General features: G+C 39.1%; 3 protein-coding genes across 7 annotated transcripts in view; all 3 read right to left on the bottom strand.

The window, feature by feature from the left end:
- Positions 1 to 1,437, bottom strand: part of ttc9b (tetratricopeptide repeat domain 9B) — a 30,147-nt gene extending 28,710 nt beyond the window's left edge. Inside the window, exon 1 of the mRNA XM_041995806.1 lies at positions 603 to 1,437. Within this exon, the coding sequence (XP_041851740.1) occupies positions 603 to 1,062 (460 nt within the window). The 5' untranslated portion in view covers positions 1,063 to 1,437. The remainder of the gene's footprint in view (positions 1 to 602) is intronic.
- Positions 1,438 to 3,593: 2,156 nt separating this feature from the next.
- On the bottom strand, positions 3,594 to 9,794 carry c9h19orf47 (chromosome 9 C19orf47 homolog). Of its 2 annotated transcripts, none has more exons than XM_041994905.1 (8): positions 9,687 to 9,794; positions 8,547 to 8,634; positions 8,335 to 8,449; positions 7,893 to 7,974; positions 7,199 to 7,324; positions 6,960 to 7,109; positions 5,362 to 5,432; positions 3,594 to 5,273 (listed from the first exon to the last, which is right to left on the bottom strand). In XM_041994905.1, exons 1-8 carry the CDS (start codon positions 9,703 to 9,705, stop codon positions 4,728 to 4,730), a joined length of 1,197 nt encoding a protein of 398 aa, XP_041850839.1. In that variant the 5' UTR covers positions 9,706 to 9,794; the 3' UTR covers positions 3,594 to 4,727. The 2 variants fall into 2 exon arrangements, with proteins under 2 accessions (XP_041850839.1, XP_041850840.1); XM_041994906.1 differs by having other exon boundaries at positions 7,035 to 7,109.
- Positions 9,795 to 13,683: 3,889 nt separating this feature from the next.
- fosb (FBJ murine osteosarcoma viral oncogene homolog B) lies at positions 13,684 to 20,048 on the bottom strand. Of its 4 annotated transcripts, XM_041994902.1 has the most exons (6): positions 19,795 to 20,048; positions 19,168 to 19,355; positions 17,184 to 17,567; positions 16,739 to 16,846; positions 16,002 to 16,349; positions 13,684 to 15,844 (listed from the first exon to the last, which is right to left on the bottom strand). In XM_041994902.1, exons 1-6 carry the CDS (start codon positions 19,856 to 19,858, stop codon positions 15,779 to 15,781), a joined length of 1,158 nt encoding a protein of 385 aa, XP_041850836.1. In that variant the 5' UTR covers positions 19,859 to 20,048; the 3' UTR covers positions 13,684 to 15,778. The 4 variants fall into 4 exon arrangements, with proteins under 4 accessions (XP_041850836.1, XP_041850834.1, XP_041850835.1 ...); XM_041994900.1 differs by having other exon boundaries at positions 13,684 to 16,349; XM_041994901.1 differs by having other exon boundaries at positions 13,684 to 16,349; positions 17,214 to 17,567.
- Between the last annotated feature and the right edge of the window lie 1,152 nt (positions 20,049 to 21,200).

The following is a 21,200-nucleotide window of genomic DNA, read 5'->3' as shown; positions in this document are numbered from 1 at the left end:
AGGTTATTTTTGTAGTACCCACTTTTGAAAAATTAAACTTCTATTCACACATGAGCTTCAGCATTTAGAGACTGTTTTCAACAACGAGGCAAACCTGTTGTTCCATTAAACACACAACCTCATATCACCCCTGTCCTCAGGCTCATGTGAAATGTGGATGTTACAACACAACATTGTGGTGAACTTGTCTCATGTATACGTAAAGAGGACCACAAACTAAATGATTAAACAAGAATGTGTAAGCAGACACACATACCACTGAAAAGGCTTGGCAAAAATAAGACCTGCTCATTTTTGGACAGTGCATTGCTTAGTAATGGCTGGAAAATTGGCTCGTTTGGCTAAATGATTCACTAGTGGTCAAATCCTATCCCCCCCACTAAACCAGCACAATTTGTCCCCTCTCAAATATAAACAGCAAAATGCATTTCTGTTCTCCCACGGCAGCAGCATTATTTCACCCGCTTCTGAACTGAAAGCATGCACCTGCAGAAATAACTACAGCCCAGTAGCTTGTGTGAACCCGGTGAACCGGAACGAACAATGGTGTTAGCACGGCTACCGAGATTGGAGTGTTTGGTGGGTGTACCGGCACCGCTAACCTGTCAGGCTGTCGTAGCACTCGATCTCGGTGCTCTCCACGGCTCTCCGCTGCTCCTCGGTCAGCTTGGTCGCGGCTTGATTGAGCAGGTTGACCTCGGAGCCCGTCGTCCCGTCGACAACATGCACACCTTTGAGCTGCAGGAGCGCCCGATGGTATTTGCCAATCGCCTCCCGAAATTTCTTCTCCTTGTAGCAGCGATGACCCTCCACCTTGAAATCGATGGCTTTCTGAATCTTCACATCCATCTCCATCTCAGCTGAACCGGCGCGATACCCTCCTCCGTCTCCTCCGGCAGCCGCTGCAAGGCTCCGGCCACCGGTCTCGGGGTAGCTTTTTAGGCTTTTTATAGGGTGTTGTTTAGCTTCCATGTCTCTCAGTGAAGGCGGTTGGAGCGGTCCATGGTGCTCGGACACGAATGTGTGTTTTGTCGGGGAGGACCGTAGCAGCGTGCTGTGCATAAAGGATGCGGGACAGGACACAAATACGGCTGGGCAGGCGGCGGCACCGGAGGGATGACAAGCCTCGAAAAACAGCCAAGAAAACGGCTCCACGCGCGTGTCTGTTTGTAGTTTCTGCTTCAAGAGTAAATGTAGAAACTTCCGTTTTTTTTTTTTTTTTTTTTTTTTTTTTTTTTTACAAAGAATTACGATAAATCAGAGGAGCTGATCGAAACATCTTGAATTTATCAGCCTTAAATATTCCTGCCGTCGGAAGCACAGCTCCCCGTCGTTGTGGTCCTCTCACGGAACGATGCTCGTGTGGATGATTGCAATCTCAGAGACACACGCAGCTTCAGCACCACAGACAGCGCACACACGACAACCCCTGCCGCGCTGCATTGTGGGAAAAAAAGAGAAGTCGTGAGGCGTTGCTGCAGACGAGATGTTTTTGTCTGTGTCAAATAGGCTACAGCAAAAATGAAAGGAAATTGTTTGACAATTAATTGTTAAGAACATATTGGTTATTGTTAAAACGTATGTGAAATATTAGGTAGGATACAGCTTTTTCCATAGCTATTGGTCTATAAAGTAAAGCTGGGAACCGTGACCAGTACAACTATAAGCTATTCAGGTTACTGCTGCTATGTAAAATTATTAATCAATAGCCTTTGAAAAGACTGTGGATCATATTCCTTCCATTGTTTAGAAGTGGACAGTCCTCGCAATTACAAAAAATAAACAAGTGAAATAGAAAAAGAATAAATACAAATATGAATTGCAAGATAAAAAAAACCAAACAAAGAAAAAAAATCTAAATAAAACAGGTGATTTGCGTTGAAAGTTAAACATTTTAGCTCATGCCGCCAGTATAAGAGAAGCACCTGATGGCTTCAGATAATGAGGTTTCAGGAGATGGAAATGGACAGCAGGAGGCTGCAGGAAACAGGATGACAAAGAGGGGGAGAGCGACCTCAACGGGACATAGTGTAAGTTGCACTTATTTTGTGTTTTGTATAGCTTATGGAGCAGCTACATCCCTGCACAGATCACACAGAATGAAAAACATAATTTCACATCATCTTATTGATCATCATCTTCCTCAGAGGTGTGATTAATCAGTGCACATTTTTAACAACAGAATCATGGGTATAGACTCGCTTGATTTAAAGACCAAAACTTAACGAGACACAAAACACCCCTGCAGATACAGTACAGTGTATCTCTATGTGTGTATAACTGTATGCATATGTTTTGTAAAGTTTTATTATTTGTGTCATGGAGGCTGCACAGTCTGAGATGCAGGTCTCTTTAAGTATTACACAGTCTGACTTAGGATGAACTTGATGGGACAGCAACTCCTGGCATTATCAACAACTGTCTTAGAAGTCTTGTAAATAAATCTTCTCAGTAGTTTGAAAATTGGCCCAAAACCCTTCCCAGGCAGAACATTTTATTCTTTAAGAGAGTTGTTGATGTCTTTCTCTTTCACATTCAATTAAAATCACCAGAATGCTCCAAACTAGCAAACTGTCACAGATCTGCTTTTATAAAGGTGCTCATAGGTGCTGATGATTAAATAATGAAGTTATTAGCAGCACCTGCTGCTTCTAATTCTTTTAATTCCTGTAAATTGGGCATTTCACACAGTTTCAGAATGTTTACTTAAATTTTGTTTGATGAATAATATGCCATTATACTGTTTTGTTGCCAACATGAAATTTTTATTGACCTAATTTAATTTAATTATGGTGTTTAAAATCTTTTTGGTTATGTTTTATTTCTAACGCATTTTATAGATATAATCTTAGATTTCTTTTAGTCCAGAAATGATCATTTTGAGACCATGGGTTCTTTGATTCCCCTGTACTCTGGGACTATGTGTGGTGGGCCCATTCACTCATCTATATACTGATTAATATGGTCAATTGATTTAGCACAAAATACCATAATCCTGGACATAACAGCGTGGGAACAAAATGATGCAATTATTTTTAAGTGTGCTACATATTTTAAAATATTATGTTTAAATAACAGGTCTGAATCTCATTAGCTTATAAGATTAATTATAACTTAAATTTTTTAAGTGTTTGAATTTGAGGCACTCGCTTCTTTTGACATCTCACTGAGAATTTAACTCCCTCAAGACTTTTAATTTAAAACTAAATGAGATGTAAATACTGGTATAATTACAAAGAATGCTGAGATAGCCACAAATAATCCCATGTTGTGTTTGTTTTTTAGGGGCTGTAAAGTTTTAATGGCTCAGTGGTAACTTTATTATATGGTTATTAGGAAATTTCTGTTGCAGTTAATAACATCTTCTCATAAAACATAATTACAATAATACTCCCACCAATCAGCTGTGCCGCTACAAGGTCTCTACCAGTAATGGGGATGTTTAAAAAGTTGATGGGTAAATGAGCAACTTAATAAAAGGGGTATTGTTATTGCTGTCATATGCTGATAATTAGAAGAGTTACATTTGGTGTCAATAACATGGATTGTAATATTTCCATTTAAGACAGGAAAAACAGAACAGCTCACACATCTGGAAACATCTCTGATTTAATCGTTTTTCAAGCACATTTTGTTCAAAATTTAGAACATCTTTTCCTCAATGTTAAACATTGCTCTTTTTTGTGTCTAAAAGCAATAAAAAACATTTCTAAATATTTACAGTGTGAAAAGTTCTGGCGTGAATGACACATAAATAGGTTGAGTCAAGTACTGGAGCTTAAGTACAGTGGCCCCTGACACCAAGCCTGATGGCACCTCTGAGGTTCTTTACTTGGACACAATAGTAGAATGTCCACATAGAAAAATAAGCATCAGAACAGATTCTGTTCTGAAAAGAAATCAAGACTACCAAATCTATACAGTGCATCTTAAAATAAGTAATATTCTACCAACCTGGTTTTCAAGTAGATGATAGAAAATACTTTGTACTGTGGTGGAGAAGTTGGAAGTGTTTGATGAGGTTGATCTTTGTCATCTGTTTCCTGTTTGCCTCTGTGTGTGTGTGTGTGTGTGTATATATATATATATATATGTATATATATATCTATATATATATATATGTCCTCTTCGTCTGGTGTCTGTGTGCTGTCCTATGTATTTAACGTCTACATTTAATATTTTTGAGAACTATTTAACATTCAGGCAGAATTCAAGCAGCAATTAAAAAAGAAAAAGATATCATAATTTGAATAGGAGGACCAGCACTTTCTACTGCTCAACTATATTTAGCCAAGAGAATCTCAGAAAAGGGAAGTTTAGGCAGCAGAATCCCTACATGACGAGTTACCAGGGAAAATTAAAACCACCATCATGGCAGCTCATGTCATGCTCATACCTTAAGCTCACAAATATAGTAAACTACATACTTCTAACATACAGTAAATGGCAGATATGACTAAATATGACTGAGACATGATAAATAGCCTACTGGTAGCACAACAAAACACAGCAAGTCTTCATTATTAGAAAAATATACACTAAATAAATGACTTTTTAATAGCAGCTGCATTTGAACTTTCCATACACCCAGGCCAAGACCAAACTAAACAAACAAACCAGTAAATAATCATTTGCAGTCTCGCATATAACAAGGTAAATGCAAGAAAGGTGTGGATAAAACACTTTACAGAATGTATAGAAAGAAAATATCATTTCTACCAAGTGTGTTAGGTTTTCTTGTTGCCCAGTCGCTTAAAAACACTGACAGCCTTGACGTCCATTTTAGCCCCCCCAGACTCTCCTGCTGCTGCTGCTCCCCCAGCCCCAGTGCTGCTGCTGACCTTGGAGCTTGCTATAGTGGCTCTTTCCTGTACTCTGGGTCTAGTGCTGGTCACCCTGTTGTCCTGTGTGTCAGCGGGTGTTGAAGACACAGCAGCATTTGTGGCGGGGAGCTTGCCCAGTCTCTGAAGAACACTCATCTTAGCAGGTGGGACACCATTCTGGGAAGAGGTAGAGGAGGATGTGGGAGAATCAGAGGGAGGTAGTTTAAATTTGCTGCCTAGACGTCGCAGGGTGGTTGGTGCTGCTTTTGTGGCCAGCTCTTTCTTCTGGGATGGAGGAAGTTTCTTGAGGACACCGGCATACTGGAGGACAGAGCCTTCTCCATCACTATCATCCTCATCATCTTTATTTATGTTTGCAGTTATATTTCCTGGCTTTGTTGTGTCTTCACTTTCATCCCCTCCATCGAGGCGACTGAACACGCCAGTGGGCTGCAAAAAAACACATGAGCACATTACAACCTCAGAACTCAGCTTTATTATAAGACAGTAAATTATAAGATGTGCTGACAGGCCTCACCTTGCTGTTATTTGTTGTGTCTGCCCTCGATTCAGCTCCGAGTCTTTCAAATACAGAGGTACGCTTCAAACCTTTTTATTAAAAACAAGAAACAAAATTTTACTTTCAACACAAAGGTGTCAGCTAGACTGATTGGTTTGGTTCTGATTTAGATTTTCCATGAGCAAAATTACACACACCCAATCTAATACAAGATAGGACCGTGTAACAAAAAGAATGCATGCTAATGCATTTTTAACACCTACCACCATCAGCATTTCAGGCTGGTAATTCACAAATAAAGGAATTAACATAGTGTAAATTTTTTGCAAGAGTTATCCAAAGTTCCTGTCATGTATTTAATGTAAGAGGGTTGTAAAATTAGGTTTGGGCTTTACAAAGTCCATCTTTTTCTAACGTTGTTGTCTCACAATAAGACTTGTGTAAGTCTTTAGCCTGTTATGCAAATACAGAAAATCTGAAATCTTTCTATCAGAAGCATGATGGTACATAACCTCAAGGGGAATATCATTGTGGTCTTTTGACTAGTAACTCTGCAAGAAAACTTGACACTGATAACACAAGTTGTCAATTTTTCCCCCAAATCTTCTAGTGTATAAAGGGCAGTAATAATGATGCAAAGTAATGTCCATCAATAGGCAACAGCAGAAGGCAGGAAGTAGTGAGAGACTGTACATGTGTGGCCTTACATCAGTGAGAAATCTGTGAGTGGTTCGTAGAGGTGCAACCAAGTGTTACATCAATGTGCAGGAACACAGAGTAAACACACAAAAAAGGACTACATGAGAGCCAGGATGGAGAAACAGAAGGATTTCCTCATCACCACAGCTAACTACTGGTATATTAACCAGGTTTGACCTAAGGTAGAGTATTCTAAAAATACGGACACACAGCAGCATTACCTTGGCTACATTTGTATGTAGGATCTTCACTTACAGTATATAACTTTTATGAGGCCATACTGTTGTGTATATTCAGGGTTAAAAATATTTTCTGAGTCTATAGTTGGTTAAGTTTCCAATTAAATATATGTTATCTATCATTATCTGGGATTCATGCTTAACTTCAGAACTTATTTACCTTGCAGAGTTATAAGGAAAAGTACGACTTTTCTTATATTTATTATTTTTTTCTTTCTTTCATCTCCATAGAAAAAAATACATAAAAACCAAGTGGACAAAGAGCCAGTTACAAAGTATGATGTTACAATTACCTTTATAGACTATGAGAAAATGCGTTAGAGAATAGCAGTTCTATTACTCCTCAATAATATAGAAACTAAACTGCTAATTTATGTTGAGTCGCAGAAGATCAGGATTTAAAGACAGGCCAAGTCAGAAAACAAAATAATATGAAAGATAAAAAGCACATCTTAACAGGAGTGATCTTTAATGAATGAGAGGAGGAGTTAGTAAAGCCAGCAAATTAAATTACAAAAGTCCAGCAAGGGTCAAACAAGGTTTGATTATCAACATCATGTCTGATGCTCCAATTTTGCCCAGAGGGCATTTTCATGAAAACTTTTAGCATTGATCAGTTCTGGTGAGTAGCGGTGTTAGTTCAGAGCTTTGCTGGCGAGACCACTGGGTCAGGCCTACCTTTTTTGGCCTGCTGGGCTAGGATTCGACGTGTACGAGGAGTGGTGCCTTTGGGCATGTTGATGATGTACTTGCCTTCCATTTCTGCCGTCACACGTCGCCGCTTCATTGCGGACAAACAGTTCCCCTCATCAGCAGGCTGGCTTACAACTGAAAAAATAGTGAACACATGAGGAATGAATAGAAGCACAAGAGGGCAACAAATAAAATGATAGAAAATCTTTCATGCTATTTATTACCTGCTTTGTTATTCTTGTTTGCTTGTGTGTTAGACACTGTAACGGAGAGGCGGTTGTCAGTTCGGCGAGCTGGTGTGGCTGGTGGTGAATCGTGGCTCAAGGCATTGGCAATCATACGAGTAGCAGCTGAGAAAAAGTAAGAGACATTGTTCAACAGCTGGGATTAGGGTAGCTTCATATGAAAAGTTAAGAAAAAGTACTGTTCAAACACAAGACCCAGAGCAGCGAGAATCCAGTTTTAAGTCAATGACTCATTTCTTGACATAAAACAACAGCCTGCATTTTTGTCTTTTTTATGAAGATGTAAAACTGGTTGTCAGCAAGTGAACAACCTTAGATAGCCTTAATTTTATTGTTACAAGAAGAATAAAAAATCCCAAACAACAAAATCACACTTTTGCAAGATGCAAAGAAAATAATATAAGTGCCACACAAAAATATCACCAGAGATATTGTATGTATTTTTTTGTTTTCATTTAGAAGATATACATATGATTTACTCCAATTTATTTATTTTGGGGCTATTCACAATGCCTAAAAATATTTGGGGCATTGTAAATAGCTGGTTTTTAACTGTGTAACAACCGTGTTATGCACTAAAGTTAATAGAGTTAAAAATCCTATCAGAAGCTAATTTTATTTCAAACATAGCTGGTGCCTTATCTATAAAAACATTTTTTCTTTTTTAACTTACGAGTATTGGCGGTTCTTCTAAGTTCTGCTTGAACACTGGTCTGTCCAGAGGAGATGGCCTCAGTTGCCATTTTGCACATGTCCTGAAGATGGTCAATCACAAAACAATGAAGATATATGGAAATTAGTACCCTTACAACGAAGTCACTGACTGGAAGGGAGTACTTCTTACATGGCTATGTCTGATACAGCTCTGACCTATGGAAACAATTTCCCAATGTTTTAGACCAGCTGATTAACTGAGGACACATACTTAAACACTGGAAGAAATTAAATTTTCTTTGAGGTCAAAGTGTTTATACAAAAGTGAGCGCTTTCTTTACAGGTGCTGATAATTCTTCCTAGTTCCTATAATACAGTTATAGTTTGTTTACGCCTATTAAAAATCCATTTCAGTAAATAATTTTTTAACATTTTAACTTTTAATTTTTAATTGGCCTCACCTGTCTGTAGACTTGCTTGGCATGTTTAAGAATGGCAATGATGTCACCAATGACTGTAATGCCAAGGTCCATCATTATGTCTTTACTGAGGTCCATCAGCATGTTCTTCTGAATTCTTTAGTAGAGTAACGTATAAGAAAAAAAATGTTAAGGAGGTTAAGTTACAAATGCATGAAATGTATGAGCTTTATAAAGAAAAGGCTTTAGGTTACCTGTGGTCAACAAAGGAAACTGCATAAGTGACGGCAAGACCAGCTGGGATCCCTGCATCTTTAAAAAACTGAATCCACTCAGAAGTGGCTGAAGGGAATAAAAAGGGTCTTTTTAAAATATTACCCCACACAACGACTTTGAGGACAATAACACATAATCAGTTTTATAACAAAAAACAGTTCAAATAAGTCATTAATGTTGTTTGCTTAATTTTTGACTGATAGTCAACACAACTAAAGTGATCAGTTTGTGATGATACAAAAGCATCAAAAGCAAGAATCATGAAACTCAGGGAGTAATGATTGGATCAACAATTCTTTCATAGTGCTTGTGGTTATATTAAAGCTCTTCAATGTAAACAAGCTTCAAAGTTCAGATCTACAATTGGCTGAGGCTGTCAGTATATACTGTGTAGTCTACAGCGGGAGAGGAACCTGACTGCAAACTCCAGTGGGAGATGTAAACCTGAGTGGACAGTAGTATGCTGAAGACTAACACGTGTTGACCAGAGGCAGCTGGAGGTTATTTATATCACCAATTATGAAACGTCTTGTGGCTGGAGTTACACATAGAAAATGAAGGAAGCACAACAGCTGCCACAACAATGCCCTGTCTAACAAGCTCTGACTGTTACTGATTAAGTCAGCCACACTGAGACGGAGGCTAAACTCTCATTTGACACTCGAGCATCTGAACATGTTACAACCAGAAATGACAGACCAGTAGGTCCTATAAAGAAAAAAAGGAGTTAAACCATACTGACAATCAGGCGTGAAAATCTGGGTGGCTAACGTTAGCATAAGCCTAGGAGATCACCATTTTGACACAAAATTAACAGACCAACGACTCAGCGCATAATTCTGTCTTCTGTTTTGTAATTAATTATAAAATTACATATTCAATGAACGCACAAAAGCCCAATATGAAAAACCGTTCACTTTAGCATTGACCTAGCGTTAGCTTTAGCTCTTAATTACAATGAGCTAATTCATTTTAGGTTACCTTCTATAAACGACATCCGCTTAAATAGTTAAGATAATGTTAATAACTGCTATATCAATAATTTCTCACAGATGACTATCAATATTTTTAATTGTGGGCTAAAGTTATGGTTGCCGGCCGGGCCTTTATGCTCTCACCTGTTGTCACAGACGCCATGTTTACAACAAACGCATGGTGACGTCAGACGCATCCGGAAAACTCGCGCTTCTTCTGTTACGCAACATCCGGCAAAGGCAACTATAAAACAACGTTTTCGAATTTTACACGTGGACATTAGATGGCGGCAGAGACTGCGAATCAACACCAAACATTTGTGACAAGCTCATGACTACGACCACAAGCGTACTGTATACATTACTGCTCAGAGAGTCAGGGAGAGAGAGAGAGAGAGAGAGAGAGAGACTAGGGGAAAGTTTAATGGGATGAGACAGAGTTTGAGCCGTTTGAGCACAGTGACTTGAGACATATTTGGATCAATAGATGTGAGTGATGCATTCAGCCCAAAGGGCACTGTTCCCATCCCTGTTAATCAAGGTGGTTATTGCATGCTGCGGGGTAATGTAATTGATTAACTCCACAAATCTGATGGAATAACAAGGTGGATTAGTCGAGCTCAGAATCCATGCGGATAATAAAGCATCGGTCAGAAAGGTGAAACAATGACAATTTGGTTTTCTAACAGGCCAGTGAGCCAATACAAAACATGCTGTGGAAATGATAGCGATATTACGCTTTTTTGACTGGCTTTTCCACGGCCAAGTACTTGGCTCTGCCCGCAATATACAACATTTAAATTTTTTTAAAAAAAATCCTTGCCAGGAAACAAATTAGAAAGGTTTTGTCAAGAGAAGTGACAACATGTCTAACCAAAATTTTGTCAGGCTGGTTGATGGCAAACTGAAGCATTCATGCTTGTATGTGTGATTTGATATTAAGAGTAATTTTGACAATGGTAATGTCAGTAAACCCAAAATTTTCCTGTTTGATCTGTATCGGGGTGCGTGAAGAAAGAACGATCATGCAAGGAGAAGCGGGAAAAGACAAACAGACGTAGGAAATTATATTTATTGAAACAAAGGGCACTGCCACAGCAGGGTAGACCAGTACATAAAATAGCCAAACTAATCAAATAAACCAAACAGACTCAGGAAAGCTGATGAAAAAAATTGGAAGGACAAGAAAATACCATGTGAAAACTATTTTAAGGATGTGGCAAGGAACAACAGAAACCAAGGAGTATAGTAGTTAATGACAAGACCAGGAGCAGGTGGCATAATCAGCAAATTAAGTCCAGGTGTGTATTGAACAGGAAATAAAGATAATAGGTAATACAAGGGGGTGGACTCAACAAAATAAAACGACTAACAGACTCGAAGAGAAAACCAAGAACTAAAGCTAGAATTTATAAATCATGACAACATGTATGTTTTACAGCCTTTTGCAGCAGAAAAGAAGAGTTCGAAGCAATTACTGAGTCCAGTTTTACTAAAGGAGTGAGAGAAGGAATGATGGAGACTGCCGAAGTTAAAGGAATTCCATTTAATTTAGTTTACACTGCATCTTGTGTTTCTCTCTGTCTTGTTCTGCATTGCTAAAATATACTATATGAGAGGTTAAATACTTTTTGAACACTAGAATTAAAGTAATTGTTATGCTAAAAGATCACAAAATTGAAGTTAAATGTAAAAACACAATCACTTACAAGTCTTTGCTTACTTTTATGCAGCCTCAAGTCAAGCAACAAAGTAGGTGAATGACTTTTGTTTAGATACCTTTAAAAAGTCAGACGTTAGAATTGTCCAAAGAGCTCACTGACACATTTATCAAGTCACATTTATCTTATAATATGATCTTTATTATGTAATTCTTCACAATTTGAAAATAAATGGCATTTGGTCAAACCATCATTAAGGAGACAGGTCACCCTGCTTTTACAGTCTACAAACTGAAAATAAAAACTTCATATTGTAAACATTTTAGGATAACAAAAACGGGAGGCTAAAATATGGCCACAGAGAATCAGAGTGAAGGGGTTGCAAAAATGTTATACATTTTGGTCCTCTTCAAGAGTAGAAACAAGATTATAAAATAAGACACCATTACTTTACAGTGATGTGCAGAAACATGTCTGCACAAATATCAAAGGACCCTCATAACCATGCTATGCATTTGTCCAGCCACCTAAATAATATCTTTATTTTTAATTTCTTTTGGCATTTCATTTATGTAATCCATAAGTTTCACATCTATCATATTTTCATAAGATCCAGAAATGACTTAATGCTCACAGAAAAAAAGGTCAATCTTTAAAAAAAGAAGAAAAGAAAAAGGAATCAAATGGACCCTAATAAAAGCTTCTTCAAAGAGGAATGCTATGCATCAATATGCTAGTCTCTATGCATCAATAAATGCAGAAAACATGCTTTTTCATTTTTTTTTCCATGACGATTGTCTCAAAATAAATCTTACTTTAAATATTCTGGATAACATTTTAATACTGTAACAAAAGTTGAGAAGTAAAGCAATACATCATCACACTTGACATATAGTAGCAGTCAGTCTGATCACTGCAGGATATGCTACATTATGTTCATCCAAGAGGATTACAAGTATTGCAGTTAATTACAGGGATAATATGAAACCAGCGCGCATGTGGGAATTGTGGAAAAAATAGAAACACAGCAACATTTACCTCATCATAGAAAAATAGGAAAGCACTTGTTCAGTTAATGTTATCATCACCATTGTACAGTACAGGTAGATGCAGGCAGGTTTCCTCGCTTATAACCATTAGCTCTATATTTTTCTTTCTTTCTTCATTTACCATCCATTTGTAAGCTGTCTGTGGACCTTACAATTCTTTAAAGGAAATTTAAACAATTTAAAGAAAGAATCAGATGAAAAACTGTGTGGTATTTAGGGGCATCAGTGAGGAGTGCAGGGACAGTACAAGGGCCTTCTGAGATCAGTTTTTCACGCTTAAAGAAGTAGCAGGCAGTTATATTAAACTTTGGTGAAAGAACAAAGTGCGTACTGAGCTATCAAAGCTTCTGCTGCTGGGAATTCCCTGTTATTGGCATCCAGTCAGAATAAAACATCCTGCTAAGATGAGCTGTGTTCTCACTCACCCGGAGCCTCAGTAATAGCAATGTGTTACCTTCCACCATTCAATGTGTTACTGCCTCATCATTATAGTCCCATATAAGTAGCACCACAAAACCTATATACATGAGAACTATTGAATATGTTTTATGCTTATTCTGACGCCAGAACATATTTTCATCACATTTGCATTTGAAGGAAGTCAAAAGGCATCTTCAACAGCTATACAAACACAGTCCTTATTCAACATTGAAATAATGAGGTCTGCCCATTTTCTGACCACCAAGAGCCACATTAAAAACATTCATACATTAATTTATCCACTGCTTGGAATAAACATTTTTTATTTGATGAAAATAAAGTTTTTTTTTTTTAAATCCAGCAAATACATTCACAATACTTTTTTTTTCCTTTTCTTGAGTACAAGAATGCATTAACTTTAACACAGCAATGTAAATAAATCAAAGCTAAGATGTTGATTATCCTTTATCACACATATCTGTAAATATGTTAAGTGATATGTTTATACTGGACAGAAATGCACACTGGGTATGAAACCTTGTTCTTAGAATGAGGCTTGGCAGGTCACATAATATGTCTAATAACATTCAATCACAATGTTATTATTATTATTTCTTTGCACAATGCTATACTCTAAGTGGCATTAAGGTGTCAGTAGCTTTGGACAGACCTCACTGAGAAAAAACAAACAAAACAACGGCATTACCACAACCTTCTAACATCATTATTATAAACATACATTAAATGTAACTTGGATAGTGCTTTATATTGTTTATAAAACATAAATACACATTGACAGAGGCAGTGACATCGTGCTTCATGTTCAGGGACTGGGCAGTATTTGAAATTCATTATAGTCTTTTTTTCTGTTCCTTTAGAAAAATATTCATTTTAACATTTGACCTTGTTCTTCATTGACAAAAATATCCTATTTATATCTGCAGACATTCATACTTTACAATCATGGTAATACACCAATACATATACATGTTACCTGTTTTGATGTATATGTATAAAGATGTATAATTAAACTCTTTAGTTGATTCTTTTTTTTTTTTTTTTTTTGTAGTGCACAGCATGCCTCCAAAGTTGCCAAATGAAAATACAATAAGATAATAAAACAATAGTTACAATGTCATAATAATAGTAACAGTTATGAAAAATGTCTATTAAAGTAACAAAATTAACAAAACAAACAAGAAATGGCAAAAATACAAGGGAAGCAGGGGTGCAAAACAATGAATCACACAAACAAACATTAAAATATATAACAGTTCTCACTCAAACATACAAGAAAAACAAGTTTTACAAATTCACAGGCGAAGAAAAGACGCTCACTCCACAACATCAGCCCGCACATTCCCCCCTTTAATTCCAGGTCTTGCTTTGTGCTCGCATCCCATATCAACCTCAATAAAGCAAGAAATAAATGGGCCAGGTGCCTCAGAGTAGACACATTCACAATAAATGCACCACCCCTGCCTCAACTCTGCTCAGAGAACAGGGGAGGCGCAGAGACCACTGAGCCCAATGTTTAGAGGTTGTCTGGATCCCAATATCTAAAAAAATATAGTCCCTCCTCTAAATAAAGGCATCAATTCACATCTGGTAGATTCTGAGCAAAAATCTGAGCTGGCGTGCAGCAACAAAATGTCTGTAACTTCAATTCAGAGACTTGAGCGCAATGGCAAGAATATATTCTTGCAGGCCCTGGGTGATGAGGCTTTGTGATATTAAGGTGTTCGTCTGAGGTCACCTTCAAAGCTATTGGCAAAACCAGAAATGTTTTTACTGTCTTTTTTTTTTTTTTTCCTAGTGTTTGCCTCTTGTATTCTTTTAGCTTCGATGGATGGATGGATAGATGGATGGCAAAGATGAGCTCCATCTTGTGCCTAGAATCAGTTAGTTTGTCTTTATCTGCACTTCCTTCCTCAGTTTCTTCTTAATTTATCTCCAGCCTCACAAAAAGTGTGTATAAATTTTATCGTGTGAATATGGAAAAATGGCTCAGCAGAATACAGTGGCATCTGGCATTTTGTATTCTTCAGATATGCGTTTGTGTATATGTCAAAATTGTTGCTGCTGTTCACTTTAAGGATCTGAGCAATGAGCTCCAAGAAAATGTTCTTCCTTTTGGGTAAGCTTGATCCAAATCCTTGAGTAACAGGGTGCAAAAGGGCATGTTAGTTGCGCCGGCTTTCACTCAAGGTCCCAAGGGCTGGAAGGGGTCTTCGGGCTCTCAGGGGTTGAAGACTTCAAAGGGAGGGAGAAACATAGAGACAGAAGAGGAGAAAACAGAGATGGGTAGAGATGGGTTGCATGACAGGTAGGCAGACGGCAGAAATTTTCCAAAAATGAGAGGAGAAAGCACAAGATTCAGAGGAGGTTGCAATACTCAGATCCTCATCTTGCCAAGTCCAAGCAGCGAATGAAGAAGCAGAGAGAAGCTGAGCAGATGAAGAGATGAAGAGATCAGCAGTCTGTCTCCCATAAGAAAAAACCCTGAAAAATTGTCCTCCTTCCCTATGCCAGATATGCACAATACATTCAACAGGAGGAAGAGGGAAAAACATGATGGAAAAGAATGACAGCAAGAGCACTAGCGGAGGGGCAACCGACAGAGGGAACAAAGTGGGGGCATTGGTGCTTGATGTGGTGTAACATGAGCATGTTGTATTTTACTCCTTTAGAGTATTGGAATTAAAGAATTCATTGTGAATTAATCTATTAATTCAGAGCATTTTATGGTTGCCAATATTGACTTGTTTCACTAAGTTTTTATTCACTTAGCATTACCTGTTGCAAGTTTTCTGCTCAATGCAAAACAATCATTTATTCAGCATTTCAGCTTAATGTTAAGGCTTAAATCAAATGTGCAACTCTTTCTATGGCTCTTATTTGGAATGAATTTCAGAAGGTGCTTTCTTTAACCCAATCCGGTTCAAATGATTGGTTGTTTTCTTTTTTCCTCAATAAGTGAGACTGATTGGTACTGTGCATGTACTTGTCGCAGCTTTTACTTCCAGCAATATCATGTGTGTGCATGTTAGGATGTGTACATGTATGTTTCTGTCGGTCAATCAGAGCGCCAGCAGCGATGGCGAGTTCAGGGAATCAGATGACTGCTCGCTACTGCTGTTCCGCTGGTTGGCACTGACCCCGCAGGCTCCCTCTGGGTAGGTGAACACAAATGAAGATGTGTATGAGGTGTTGTAGCTGCCAATAGCCGCATCGTCATGGTTAACACCACCACCACTGTCACTGGCCATAAGGCATGGCCCCCCCGGTGCCAGCTCACTTGAGCCATAGAAAGAACTAGAAAACTCTACCTCCTGCATTATTCCTGGCTGAGGCTGCTGCTGGACTTGCTGCTGCTGCTGAACCGGAGGTTGAGGCTGTGTGGAGGCCAGATGGGCTGTGTAGGCAGGAGGCAGATAGAAAGAATCCTCCTTCACAGTTAAGCCCACAATGGAGACAGGAGGCTGTAAGGTCTGGGAAGGGAGCTGGGACTGCACTGGAGGGAGCTGTCCTGAGCCCTGCTGAGGCTGGTCCTGGTACGGAATCTTGCAGTTGGGCTGGTGGGCCACCAGCACAAATTCCAGGCGTTCTTTCTCCTTCTGCAGCTCTGAGATCTCAGCCTCCAGCTCTGCCTTCTCCTCCTCCAGTATGTCAGTCTCCTGCGAGTGGTTACAGAGAATGACAGAAAAATGTGGAGGGAGAGAGAGGAACAAGAGAGAGGGATGAAGTGTAGGAGAGGATGGGAAAAAGAGAGATTAGAGGTTAGAAGTGGTAGCTAAATTATACTTAGGTGTTTTTATTGGAGCATGTATCCACCCTGTAAAAATGCTTTCTTTCTCTGTAGGTATCATCTTACCTATTACCTCACAGAGGAGCTGCTTAATTAAACTATAAATACCATAGGTACAATAATCTCTTTTTAAAACCATAACTGCTATACACAAATGCAGACAGTTATTAACATACTCCATAATGCAATGGAAGGTTATATAATGTATACACTTATAATCATTGCTCATTCTGGCAGCGAAAACAGGGCAAAACTCACCGACTGCAGTCTGTCTGTAAGTTCCCGTCTGCGGTTTCTGCATTTGGCAGCAGCCAACTTATTTCTCTCTCGTCTAACACGCCTCTTTTCCTCCTCCTCTGGTGTCAACTATAATGAATAAAAACATTGTTTAGTAGAAAGGTTTTGTTTTACTTTTCAAAATATAACCATATTATCCATGCAGAGGATGTAAAAATGATGACATAGACAGTAAAGGTCTTTGCACTTTCTCCGTCTTGAGGGACAATCTGTCCCTTTTTTGGGGGGGGCTAAAAGAAAAATCTATCACCCCATATTAGTTATATTTTTATTTAAAGTTATATTACCCATACTGCTGAATGTAATTTTACCCTCAAAGTGCACAAGACTTGTTTTGGCTTCCACAATGCACATGTAAGATGCACTGTGGGGTCAACAGGCAAACCGCTCAAGCACACAAACTTACTAACACACCAACATCTCCATCGTCACTCACAGACTCGTCTCGTGTACGGCGGCTACGGGGTCTGGACTGACGGATGGGGCCTGGTGCTGGCCCAGGAGTATCAGAACTTGGAGGAGTGAATCCAGACCCTGAAGAATAACTGGGACCTGGCATGTCATATGGGTCTACCAGTGACACTGGCTGGGTCATGGTTGTTGTGCCAGTGGAGCCACTCTGTCCAGAGGCCTGGGAGGAGATTAAAGTTGGTTGTACCATCCACTGCAGGTCTTGACTGGTGGTTATGGCAGTGACAGTGGGAACGAATGAACCAGGCATTTCCCCACCAACACTTGTCCCAGGCCCACTGCCAACAATGCTCAAGCCAGTGCCTGCTGACACACACTCCTGACCAGGAGATATAAACAGTTAAACTTCACAGAACATGAAGCTATTTACATTTATATTAGAACTTACAACACAAAGAGGCTTGTATAAGTGATTTCTCATATTTACAACTATGTAGTTAATCATCCCAATCATAGAGGGTAAACCTTATTTCTGTAGATAGGTGCAGCCTTTTAGGGTCTGTTATTACTAAAGCCAGTACTGATATCCTAAGTGAAGCTGCAATGTTAACAGAAAGCCTGAAATTATACAGAGATATTTAAAAAAACAAATGTTTTGTGTAACTATATAAAAAAAACTTACCAAGTATGTGCCAAAAAGTCACATACATAAATTACAAGAACAACTTTAAAAAGGCAAAATGTGTGGGAAAAAAAGTCTTTTTTTTTTTTTTTTTTTTTTTACTTGCATAAAGAAGATAGGCTACTGATAAATTACAATTGGAGTAGAGCTGGGGTGGGGGATTGTAAAGTGGATTTTAATCTTAGGTTTGATACTTTTTAGTCTGCATTTGTTGCTGTGTCACACTCACACGTTTTCTATTTGTTCATAAATGCGTCTAAAAATGTCCATGGAAGGTTCAGCTCCATCCCTTGCCCTTTTTGGTTTCTTTTAGACCCATGGAGGAGTACCGACGGAGATAAATATTCATCTAAAAGAGTGTGAAGACATTGGGACAGGCGTCTAAAAGCGGCTGATTCGACCAATCGCTTTTCTCTCAGAGCGCATTCCCCTCCTTCTTCCTCCTCCCCCGTCACACCCCCGGTGTTCCCCTTGGCAACGCGACGTAGCATTCCAAAATAGAACATGCATTTACGTCACGGCGCGGCCTATGAGAGGAGCGCGGAGTGTGGAAGGAGAGAAACGGTTAGTGGGGAGAGGCGGGGCTTCAGCGCTTACGTCGTAGAGTTCCAGGACTCTGTCTTCCGCGCTGCGGCGTGCCGTACATGTAGCACGTTGTGAAAGCCACCGCCGGCGGTTCCACAAGGAACAGATCACTGGTAAATTTAAATGTCCTCTGAAACTATCATTGTCTAGTTGAAAGAATACACCGGAATACTCGTTTTGTATATCGACATTAGGGTCTGATAAAAATAATCCTATTGTAAAATGAACGCTGTAATGTTTTGTAATCTAGCCTGTTTGTTATGCAGTTCTGATATCATTCAGTTAGAATCCCACAACTTCTATTAGCATTATTATTAGACTGTTTCCATAGCTTAATATAGCCTAACCTATTTCTATAGCTTAATAAAGCGTATAGCTTAATAAGGGGTGAACTTTGGGAAAACAAAAACAATTCTTTGAAACCGATTTTTTTATAAAATCACTTTCCCCGTTAAGATCTAAGTAGGTTGCACATTCAGTTAAATGAACGAATTAGCAAAAGTTCGAACTGTAAACTGATGTAGCCTGCTATAAGAACAGTTTAACCTGCCAAACCTGTTGCAGCCTATGCAAACAGTATGACTTTAATTAGCCATAGTCTTTGATCCATGTTAATTTTTGTCAGACTGGAACTAACGTGGGTTTGATGCATCGTTTCCTATCTTAAAATAATCATATTTATTTATTTATTTGTTTGTTTATTTAAACTTACCTGTGGAGCACTGGTGGTGGGCGGGCTCCCAAAGGAGTCCACGGAGGATAGATACTGGGACTCTATGGATGGAGACGAGCTTCCAAGGGATCCGCTGTCAGGCTCACCGGGAAACCCTTGGTACATCTCCCCGCAGGGACCGAGAGGGAACGCGACACCTGCAGTTACCAGAGAGCGCGTGCTGTCACCTGCAGCAGCAGAGCAGCGGCACACACAAAAGCAGGTTATTAAAAAAGATGTAGCTGGGGGAAATGACTATTGTTATGGGCAGGTAAATTAACCAAAATCAAAGGGTTGCACTGATAGGCAGTTTTTTATGTTTATTTTCTCTCTGACTCCCCATTTTAGGTTAAAATATGCATAACGTCGTAGCGATGCAAACTGTCTTCGCTGATTAAATGATCGCTGAAGACTCCAGCAAACAGAGTACAATAAATTGTTTATTTTAAAAGTATTTATTACGTGAAACCAGCATCAATTGAGAAACATGTAAACCATCTTCTAGTAGACAGATGTTTTGCCTACTTTTACAGCGGTGACTTTTGGAGAAGGAAACATTTCTTTCAAGCACAACACGCTGTATAATGTAGCTTGTTGTATTTGAACCTAAAGTTAATATTGACTTACCGTTTCCGATCTTTTTATTATTTCCCGGTGAAATGGTCTTGGTTTCCTTCCAAAAAAGTTGCATGAAGAAGCTTAATCCAGTTCCCCGCGTTTAGGGGTGAAGTGTTCCAGTTTAGTTCCTGAAGAGGTCCTCTCGTTTTGCTGTAAATCCTGAGTAGACTGATCTTCCTTATCCGCTTTTCAAATGTGCGTTTATAGATCCATTTAGTCCGTTAACGGAACGCCGGAGAACGCAAGCTAGTAAAAGGCAACGGTACACGGTAGCAGGTCTTGTCTTATGAATGAAGCCATCTCATCGAGTACAACCAGGGCATTTCTATCATTGAAGTCCCGCCTCTGGAGTTCCGCTGACGTACATGCCCATATTTGTGCTTAATGTTGTGTTTGGTATCCTTGGTGACGTTGAGGGATTCCCTCTCCCACTGAAAGGGACCAGAAGCTTACCTCGCCGGTGGATAATAATAGACTGTTTTTTTTAAATATCACAGGCACGAGATATTTCTCGCCGTCTGACAATGTCAGAAAGGAAATTTTAAGAAACTTAAGAGCGATAAATATGGAAAGTATCTACTTTAGACTTTACATGCATCTGGCATTGGAACATTTTGAGGTCATGGCTACATAAGACGATATTCCTTTTATATCCGTCCTATCTTGGAGACGGTTGTTGCGTCAGTGTACCTGATATTAGCAATTCTCTTTATGTATTTCATTGAAGTCTTTTCGGGAGTAGATACAAAATATTTGATAGTTATTATACTGGTTGATCTAAATATCACACAGACCACAATATATACCGTGGGAAACAGAGGATAGTCAATGGTTTATGTATGCCAGAACTCCTGGGTGGAATCCCGGCATGCAGGGGAAATCCTGCTGAAAAGTTTCTCAGGACACGCCCTCGGGACTCCTCTGAGTCTGTGAGCTTAGCGACTAATGACTAGGAAAGCCTCCTTTTCATCTGAGCACGAACATGCCCTGAACTTGAAGTCGGGTACTATTCCACTATTAACCTCAAGTTGAGAAATAGTCTACCTTCTAATATAGGCTATAGAACACAGTGTAACAGCCTAATATTTTAAGGATTTTAGTGTAGGCAAGATTCAGAACATCAACAACAGTCTCATTTGCATCCCTTTCTTCCCACAAAACTTAAACAGCAGTTTGGACAGTGGGCAGCAGTGACGGAAATCGGCGCCTGTCGTTGCAGACATACCCTGAACGAGCAGAAAGTGATTCATTATCAAAGCCTACATGCGGACAGCAGTGGGAAAGTGGCAGGTGGGAGGTTGGCTCTGCTTGGGGAGTTGCTCCACAGTCTAAATGCGGGAAAACGGGGCGGAAATTTATGAATGAAAATTTTTAAATACAAGGCCTACGTTTTGGTTGTGATGTCAAACAATGTC

Source organism: Melanotaenia boesemani, chromosome 9, assembly GCF_017639745.1.
Source record: "Melanotaenia boesemani isolate fMelBoe1 chromosome 9, fMelBoe1.pri, whole genome shotgun sequence".
Classification (NCBI taxonomy): domain Eukaryota; kingdom Metazoa; phylum Chordata; class Actinopteri; order Atheriniformes; family Melanotaeniidae; genus Melanotaenia; species Melanotaenia boesemani.
Note: the sequence above shows the minus strand (reverse complement) of the source record. Positions and strands in the feature narration are given on the sequence as shown.

Bases quoted from the DNA above. Each gene is read 5' to 3' on its own strand.
- c9h19orf47 (XM_041994905.1), bottom strand. The intron at 8,450-8,546 runs GTAACCTAAAGC...ACTCTACTAAAG, and splicing joins GTTTCCTTTGTTGACCACAG to AATTCAGAAGAACATGCTGA. The intron at 5,274-5,361 runs GTGAGGCCTGTC...GTTTTTTTGCAG, and splicing joins ACACAACAAATAACAGCAAG to CCCACTGGCGTGTTCAGTCG.
- fosb (XM_041994900.1), bottom strand. From the start codon at position 19,858: ATGCAACTTTTTTGGAAGGAAACCAAGACCATTTCACCGGGAAATAAT. The intron at 17,568-19,167 runs GTAAGTTTAAAT...TCTCCTGGTCAG, and splicing joins CCACCACCAGTGCTCCACAG to GAGTGTGTGTCAGCAGGCAC. The intron at 16,350-16,738 runs GTGAGTTTTGCC...AACCACTCGCAG, and splicing joins TTACAGACAGACTGCAGTCG to GAGACTGACATACTGGAGGA.